Source organism: Buceros rhinoceros, unplaced genomic scaffold, assembly GCF_000710305.1.
Source record: "Buceros rhinoceros silvestris isolate BGI_N320 unplaced genomic scaffold, ASM71030v1 scaffold15899, whole genome shotgun sequence".
NCBI classification, from domain to species: Eukaryota; Metazoa; Chordata; class Aves; order Bucerotiformes; family Bucerotidae; genus Buceros; species Buceros rhinoceros.
Window position 1 is genome coordinate 17,520 of NW_010429913.1, and position 9,529 is coordinate 27,048.

The window sequence follows — 9,529 nt, forward strand, 5'->3', positions numbered from 1 at the left end:
ATGGGGAAGATTTTAAAGCTCTGTGAGGTTAGCTCTGGCTGGAATAACTGCTGGAAGGAGGAGGGATCCTGCTTACCTTTCTAATTTGAAATAGTCCAAACTGAAGAGTACACAGTCATTTCCTGTATAAAATTCATAGTTATTAAAAAGAGAGCTACAGTTATTAAATTGAAGAGAAAACATACTTGCTGGCTTTTTCCTATGCATCTTAGAAGAGATTGAGTGTCCTTTTTCAGACACCTTGGGTAAGGTTTCTCTCACCTACCTTAGAAGCTGTTAAGATGCAGCATCTTCTCCACTCCTTCTGCAGCCAGAAGGAGAAAGAAGCCATGTGGGATGCATTGCCACCCAAAAGCCTCTCTGACCTCGATACTAGCAGCAGAGACCTGGGCACTTGCTAGTCCCAACCTGTCCTTTCAGACAGCTACAAGTGAGTGAGATGAATCCCACCCATGTCACAGTCATCAGCTCTTGCAAATTGTCTTACCGCTCTGTTGTGGTCAATACCAGCTGAGAGTCTTGCCCTGTGCCGATGTAAAACACCATTAGCCTCTCACTGCGGCAATACACCAGCACAGTTATTCACTGTGTCTGTGCCAAAGGCTTGGTGGGTTTTTTTCAGTTGACAGCTAATTGCAGAGAGGGAGACAGGCAGTAAAAATGCTGTGAATGGTGAAGGAAATGAGTCTGACTCACTTCCACTCTCCCTTTCACATTTTTAATCCTGCACACTGCTGGCTGTGACAGGGGTGGGATTATGCTGGGTTTAATGATACCAGTCTCTGGCCTGCTGTGTATATAGTTTTATTTTCAGTCCTTTTTTTTTTTTATGAATCTATTTCTATTTATTTTCCATTTCCCTTCAGTGGCTTCTACCTGACAGATTTAAGTTGCTTCCCTTTCATTGCCATTCCAGCTGCAAGCACATCTCCTGCTTGCAAGTAAATATATATTGAAAGAGAGAGGGAGGGGAAACTAAAGTTAACATCACTTTCTGCTTTGGGCGTAAGAAAATACAGAAAAACAGGGAACATAAAAGGACTGGTTTTGAGTGAGACTGCTTTCAGCAGAAAGCACAGGCCATTTTCCTTTTCAGTCCCTAGCTGAAGCTTGAGAGAAAAGCAGGTGACACCAGTTATGTTTACCATGCAAAGGCTAGAGAGAGGAAATCAAACCGGTTTCATGTCATTAGTTAGCAGTCTGTAAACAAGGTAGATCTCATCACTAAGGTCAGCCTTTGTGTGTACAAGCAGGGATTTGGGGGGACTGGGGCAGCTTTTGGTGTTTCTTGCTGGTTTAAATTGACCTGTAGTGTGTTATGAAGTGATACCTGGATGCATGGGGCAGAGGGGCAATGTTCAGGGCATGAAACCGTCTGAAAGGATGCAGTAAGTGTTTGCACTGAATTTCACGAGGTCCAGGCTCAGAGATGTGCAGAGCAGTCCTAGAAGAGTACAGGAAAAGGTAAGTTCATAAACAAGGTGAGGAGCTGATTATCAGCAGGTCCAGGTGCCCAGAAGGCCTGTGACTCTCAAGGCCAGAGGCCGCCGCTGTGTGTTTGAGTACGTGTCCTCAGCAAACTGTTTTGCATAAACAAACTCAGCTCTTTGACGAAAATAACGTATTTCTAATCTGTTACTCTCTTTTTTTCCAAATAATTAAAGTGCACTGTTTGAAGACAATAACCATGTTCTAAATATAACAGGAACCCTTTCAACCCAGATCTTTTGCTTGGCTGGAGCAACTTAAGTCGCATCTTCTTTGGTAGTCTGCATGCAGAATAATCTCCTTGTTCCGGAGGATTGTTCCAAATGGGGACAGAAATGTAAATATTTACTGCCATCTGTTGGGCAGTGTGGGTATGACTCAAAAAAAGAAGGGGTCGGTCTAGTTACGCAGTTGTTACCTCCTTCAGCGTTGTCAACTGATTCTTACTTGACCACCAAACAGAGCAGTCTAGCAAGGAGCATTAATTTTTTTATAGTCCTGTTATCGCTCTCAATCTACAAGTGAAGCATGGTTTGTAGCAAGAGACGCTCACTTGGATTCGAGCAAGCTGATAGGTTTGGGGGAAAGAAGCTAACAGAAGTCTTTGAGCATATTCGCCATTCTCCAGTGTGTATTCACTGCTCCCGGCTGTCCAGAGCTTTGTCATTTGCTTTGCTTTAATGCATAGTCAGTAGGAGTTGGAGAGGTGGTTGGAATTCCTAAAGTCAGAACCTGGAACTACTGTCTCGTGTTCTGCGGTCAAATGGGATGACAGTTCATGGCCCAAAGGAAAAATGTTTTACTGCAAGTAACTGAGGTTTTAGACTGTTTGTTTTAGGGTTGGTTTGGGGTTTTTTTCCCAAGAATTGAACTTGGATGTTCTTCGGTCTACAAAAATATTAGAATGTCAACAAATATTGTTTTATTTCAAAACACATAAATTTTAGCAGGGTAGGATGTGCTGCATCACGCTTCTCTGACCCTTCTTATATGGAGTACTGCTCAGCTGAGATGCTGCTTAGGCAATCTTTCCGAATTGCGATATGGTGGTTTTCATCCATTTGAGGAGTCAGGTTGCATTTTTAACCTTACATCTAATCAAACTTCCAGTTCTGCAGGCCGTGCAGATGGGTTTCCTGCTGCAGTAATAGCCTGTTTCTTGAAAACAGTTTGAAATTAGTAGCAGCAAGGTACTTCACTGTTTCCAAAAGGCATGTCTCTTAAAGGACAGAGCATCCTTCTTTTTATGCAAGATCTGTTATTAGAGCTTTCTAGAAAGATTAAATTTTCACCTGGGATTCATCTATATTGGTGATTTCAGTGCAATTATAATCTGATCCTTAACAGCTGGACCTGTGCCTCAAGGGAGTCTTAAAAACTTGTAGTAAAATTTGGTCTGTTTTTTATTTAGGGGGTAGCAGTGGTAATCATGCTCCCACTCACTGTTGTTCCACTTGCATTCAGCAAGCAATATATGACTCTTTGCTCTTGTGTTGTATTTGTTTGTTTTAGGTGAAACTTCCTTTTCCTGTTGATCAAATCACAGATCTTCCAAGGAATGACTTCCAGATGATGATAAAGATGCACAAGCTAACCTCAGAGCAGCTCGAGTTCATCCATGATGTCCGCCGGCGCAGCAAGAACCGAATTGCAGCTCAGCGCTGCCGCAAGAGGAAACTGGACTGTATTCAGAACCTAGAATGTGAAATCCGCAAGTTGGTGAGTTGCGTGCTCTCACCGCGGCCCTACTTGCCCTCTTGACGCAGCAAGCAGGACACCAACAGCAATTCCAGAGTTTAGTGGGTTGAGCCTGTTTGTACATAAGCGGAGCCTCTAGTATGAAAAGTTCATATACAAAGATATATTTGTAGGCATGTTTATATAAATACGTACGGAAAACACAAAACACCAGTGGAATGAACCTCTCTATTTTGATACCTCAAGAGCAGATTGTTGAGTGAGTTGGAAGAGGAGGGCATCCTGTACCACAGCTCCCTTCTTGCAGTTTAACTTACCCCCAGTGCATACAGTGCCTCTACAAAGGCGTTTCCTCATCCGAGCCCTATTTCCGTGCCTAACTTACAACAACCTGTTGGTCAGGGAGTCATGGAATGCTCAAAGGAGATAGACAGGTATGAAGAGACCTTCAAGAGGTTGTCTGGATCAAACAGTGGTGTGGCAAGGCCGGCTTCAACCCTACACAGAGATTTTCTTTCTTATTGGTGTGCTAGGAAGCAGCTCGGTGTTTCCAGCACATTTCAGCTCGCTATGCCTTTTCTTTAGCTCTTTCATTCACTGAGCAAATGGTAAAAATGGTAAGGGAAGAGAAAACCCAGGAATGTGAATACCGAGACAAGGGAACATCCCTTGGTGTAGGTCAGGAGATGACAAGGGTATGTTCCTCCTTGCTTCTGCTGTCTTCTTCCCTCTGACACTCGTGGTGTGCCATGGATTCAAGGGCCTCGCCATGATTCAAGGGCCATCTAACATAAAAGACCTGTTCCGACTACACAGTGCACTGGCCTTTATGTCCCGTGCACCAAGTTCAGGTGGCAAAAGTTGATTGGCCTCAACCCTCCTTGATGTGTGTCTCTGGTAGGAGTCTGCTGCGGAGAGGAGAGCAAAACATGCTCACTGGCCAGAGCACATCAGGGGATAGATCTGCTGTGTGCCAAGGCGTCAGTGGACAGTGAACATTTTCATATAAGGGAGTGAGGTGACTGGAACAAGACTAAATGGCTGCTCAGGAAATTGCTTTCTCTTTCAATCAGGGTACGGACACCTCAGATGTGCTTGCAGTGCCTAAACACAAATGACACCTGTGCTGAAGCTAGTTGTCCTGGTTTCCTTTGTAGTCAGTGAAGACTAATAGATACCTGTCAAGTCTTATTTGTTTCATCCTGCAGCAAAGAGGTGACATACAGCCCAGAAGTGCCTGTTCCTCTCCATCGCTAAACAAGATCGCATGGGGAGCTGTGTCAGATGCAGACATCTTACCTATGGGCACCTTATCTGGAAAAACTCTCTTTGTGACAGCGCCCCTGTGGTCTGAGGGTCCTGCTCCTCTTACTCTGCCATCCCTTGCACATTGAGAAAGCAAGCTGCCACACCAGAAAAAAAAAAAACTTGAGACAAGGGTCATGGAGGAAGACATGTATGCAGGGTGTCACTCAGCGGGAGAAGTGCGGCACCGGAACTTCAGTATGGATTAGCACCTCTTAACCTCTTTAGAAGTCCTAAAAGCTTTCTGAGACATCAAGAGTAATGAAATAATACTAGTTCAGCTGTTAGGAGAAGTGTGCAGCCTGCAGTTCGGGACAGTTTAATTGCATTACGCAACATAGATTTTGGAGTCCAGCATTAAACCCAGCCTTTGAGTGATAAATTAATTCATTCACAGAGATAGAACAAAAGGAGCTGAAGATTGTTTCCTTACTGAGATGTCTGCGTTCGCAGCTTCCGTTAAAATTAAAGGTTATTGGAGCCGCTGATTTAAATGTCTATGCACATTGACAACATGTGCAGTTGTAGGTTGAGCGTGGTGGGTCTGGGCAGCGGGGTACGTCTTGTTCTTGTCATAACAGGTTGTGTGTTGAAAGGGGCCTTTAGTGTGGATTCATTGTGCTTCGTTCTCTGCACAAGCTGTAGCAAACGTGGTGTGAAAGAGGCAGGGATCTGTTGGAAGAAGCTGAGTTACCATCGCTCACAAATGGCAGGAAGCCACATGACTTTGGGTTATTCACTGACTGCCTGTGCCTGTCTGCTTCCTGTCTGTAAAGGGAGGTGACGCTGACCCCACAAGCTGGGTGGGAGGCTTAAATCATCAAAGCTCGTGAAGCCCTCAGATGCCACGTTGCTGAGGCCCTGGGGGAAAAAAAAAAGAAACATAAGTCAGAACATCCTTCAGAGTAGTGCTTCACTGATGCAAAACAAGCAAAACATCAAAGATAAACAAAATAGTCAGCAACTGCTTCAAGCACCACAGCGCCTGCGGGGTGAGCAGGGTGAAAGAGTGGCTCCTAATCCACTTTCTCAGGAGAAGCAGGCCCAGCTTGGCCGCACATGCCCGTCCCTCTACACTGAGCTGATGATGGGTGGAGTACATGTCTCTGGATGGCCCAGCCCGAAGAGTGGTTGTGAATGGAGTTCAATCCAGCTGGCAGTTGGTCACAAGTGGTGTCCCCCAGGGCTCAGTATTGGGGCCTGTCCTCTTTAACACCTTTATCAATGATCTGGATAAGGGAATCGAGTGCACCCTCAGTAAATTTGCAGACAACTCCAAGTTAGGTGGCTGTGTTGATCTACTTGAAGGTCAGGAGACCCTACAGACAGATCTGGACAGACTGGATCAATGGGCTGCAGCCAGTGGTATGAGATTCAACAAGGCCAAGTGCTGGGTCCTGCACTTGGGTCACAACAACCCCCTGCAACGCTACAGGCTTGGGGAGGAGTGGTTGGAAAGCTGCAGCAGAAAAGGACCTGGGGGTGTTGGTCAACAGCTGGCTGAAGATGAGCCAGCAGTGTGCCCAAGTGGCCCAGAAGGCCAGTGACATCCTGGCTTGTATCAGCACTAGTGTGGCCAGCAGGAGTGGGGAAGGGATTGTCGCCCTGTACTCGGAACTGCTGAGGCCACACCTTGAGTACTGTGTCCAGTGTTGGGCTCCTCACTTCAAGAAGGACGTTGAGGTGCTGGAGCGTGTCCAGAGAAGGGCAGCAAAGCTGGTGAAGGGTCTGGAGCGCAAGTCTTAGGAGGAGCAGCTGAGGGAGCTGGGGTGGTTCAGCCTGGAGAAAAGGAGGCTCAGGGGAGACTTTATTGCTCTCTACAATGACCTGAAAGGAGGTTGTAGTGAGGTGGTGGTCAGTCTCTTCTCCCAGGTAACAAGCAATAGGACGAGGGGAAATGGCCTGAAGTTGTGCCAGGGGAGGTTTAGGCTGGATATGGGGAAAAATGTCTTTACAGAAAGGGTTGTCAAGCACTGGAACAGGCTGCCCTGGGAGGTGGTGAGGTCACCAACCTTGGAGATGTTTGAAAGAAGTGTAGATATGGTGTTCAGGGACATGAATTAACAGTTGGACTTGGTGATCTTTTCCAACCTAAATGGTTCTATGATTCCATATGGGATCTGGTGTATGGTGGGGACATTTGAAAGAAAAAAAGGGGAACATTTGTAGAAAGGACAGTCACAAGGTCTGCAGGAGTATAAAACTGCAAAATTAAACTCATGCAACTTTAACTTTGCCTCTCAAGTGCTCCTGCCCTCCCCTCATACACATGTCCAAGCAGGTAGTCTGCTTCAAGATCCTACTTTGACTCTTAGAAGAACCAGCAGTGAAACTCCAGTTGACTTCACGCAATACACGATCACTGGAAATTCCTTTGTCATCTTCTGTTCACTTTGTGACCAGTAATTTCCAGTCTCCTGAACTATGTAATGGTACTCAACTGGGTCTTTTTTTATGGAAGACCCCTTCCCCACCTCTGCACTTCCTGTAAGTCACCCATCTTCTTGACGCAGATGGTTTCACAGCAGACAGTGAGTGAGATGGTCGCATCCTTTGAGTTTCATAGGTAATTTTTGTTTTGTCTGCTTTCTCTCTCTCATCGATCTACCCACTCACATTCTCTTTTTTGCCTGCAAACTCGCAGCATATTCTCTTCCATAATTCATTATCTCAAGATGTACTTGAGATAAATCTGGGGTGTTTTTTTATTATTTTTATTCTTTCTTGATAGATTTATCAATATTTTAGCAGTTGGTTCTTTTCATGTGCACTGCTCTCTTTCTCATTTGCTCAGCTGTGTGCTGCTGGTGTGGGCTTTGGACCCAGGGCTGTCAACAACCACCCATAGCTGGATTATATCTGAGTTGTGGAGTTTTCACACCTCAGATGCCGAGGCAGCTTGGGTTTAGCAGTGTTTCTAGGTGAGGTACACGGCTGTGCCGCTTATGGGGCCAGCTCAGAAATAGCTCTGGTAGTCTACAAAATCTCGTCTTCTCCCTCAAGCTATATGCCCACCTTCCTGGGAAAAGAAAGTGATGCACCAGAACCATCCCAGTCAGTCTGCACTGAGTCAACACCAGTTTTTAGAGAGCCCAGGTTGGGTCTGGCTCTGTGCCTAACCCTCGCAATCTGCCTCCTGAGCACGAGAAGGGCAGTGCTCACCCTGCAGGGGCCTTGCCAGGCACGTGAGGTCTAAAACAGAGATGACTGCCACCACAGGAAGTCGCACAATGCGCTTCACTAGCTCAGTCTGGAGGCCTTACCAGTGCTTTGTAAGGTGACCTGAGCTCCTTTTTCCAGTTTTTGATTCGTGCGTGAGAAAATAAGTACCACCAGACTCTCTCACTCTTCCTCCTCACCGGTACTGTCCTGCATCTCACCCGGGCCCCTCCTAGAGCAGCCCACTGACACAGTGAAACTCTGAAAACACTTGAGATAGATGTTGGTAGGGGAGGACATTTGGGACCAGAGGAGGCAGAGCCTGAGCAGAACAAAAAGGAAATGACACTGAGCTACTTGTTCTGAGTGTTACGAAGCCCACCAGCCTTCAGGATTTTCACATATGTCTTCACAAAAATATCTTTATTAGGTTAAACTCAATCCATTAAGCACCAGGACGTAAGAAAGCAAGCCATGGTGTGGGCCACAGAGCACACAGTCAGATCCTCTCCTCTGAATAACACACCCTGCAGTGGTAACGGCGTTCAGCTGGCACACAGGGCAAAGCAGGTGCACCCAGCCTAACCGACCGACCCAGCAGTTAGAGGGTGGACTGAACTTCTGCAGCATATCCTCACTTCAGGAATTAAACCCTGTTTTCTTGCTGGTTAGATGGGTAATGGCTTTTCTCCATCAAAACTTTGTTTTCGGAGTTTTTTTCTATCATCCATCAAGCAGCCTTAGTCTCTAAAGGGAACCAACAGTCTCTTGGGAATAACTTGTGACTCAGATGCTCTTCTCCAGATGTTTCTCAAACTGGTCGCACACAACTCATGGCTGTCAAATACCTGACGTCTTTGTGACTCTTCCTCTGCCCATGTAAAAATAACTGACATATTAGTGTTCTTCCGTACTGCTGCACACGTGCCTGGGGTGTGCAGCCAGCGGATAGACCACCCTCAACCTAAGTTGCCTTATTTCTTTTTCAGGTGTGCGAGAAAGAGAAATTGCTCTCAGAAAGGAACCAGCTGAAAGCAAGCATGGGAGAATTGTTAGACAACTTCTCGTGTCTTTCCCAAGAAGTGTGTAGAGACATGCAGAGCCCAGAACAGATCCAAGCTCTCCACCGATACTGCCCCGTTCTCAGACCCATGGATCTACAGCCAGCCACCACCATCAGCCCCTCCCCAGCTGGCGTGGAGCAGAGCCTGGTGACCTCGCAGTGTGTTGGGGAAAGCATGCAGTGCTGCTCGGAGCAAGGTTCAGTGCAACTGGGAGCACCCTGGCTGCCCAACAGCGTCTCGGAAAATTGTTCGGCCAGCAGGAGTTTGGATGGAGCCGACACAGGTACTTATCCCGAGAGAGAGCTTCCGCCAGAGCAGAGCAGCCAAACGGTCACAGTAGACTTCTGTCAGGAAATGACTGATAAATGTACAACAGATGAACAACCTAGGAAAGATTACACCTAGTGACATGTAACCTTAACGTTACACCTGGTCAGGTGTTCTTCAGTCAGCCAGTGGCAGTGTTCATTTGTTGTCTAGAAGAACGTATTTGGTGCACACTACAGTGGTCTTAGCAGCAATACTGTTTTTAAGTATTCCCTCCTCTCTACAAGCAGGAGTTCTCTTCACAATGGTGCTATCCCTTGCTCAGGCAGGGAACGACGCAGTGGCAACACTGTCTGTTTTTGTATGTTGATTTCAATCTTAACAGGGATGGACATAACACCTCTGAGGACCCAACCGCAGCTTTTTTCTCAGTGGCCCATGTCACAAAACCCTAACTCAGGAATTTCCTCTGAATGTTCAATTTTTCATTGAAGACAGCTTCTTTACACATCAAAGTTTTATAGCTAAACTGTACATATTATATATAA

General features: G+C 46.2%; 1 protein-coding gene across 1 annotated transcript in view; it reads left to right on the forward strand.

The window, feature by feature from the left end:
• The window catches only part of BACH2 (BTB and CNC homology 1, basic leucine zipper transcription factor 2), a 22,654-nt gene extending 13,535 nt beyond the window's left edge, over window positions 1-9,119 (forward strand). The window contains exons 3-4 of the mRNA XM_010142847.1: window positions 3,001-3,207; window positions 8,640-9,119. Of these exons, the coding sequence (XP_010141149.1) occupies window positions 3,001-3,207; window positions 8,640-9,119 (687 nt within the window). The remainder of the gene's footprint in view (window positions 1-3,000; window positions 3,208-8,639) is intronic.
• Window positions 9,120-9,529: the final 410 nt, after the last annotated feature.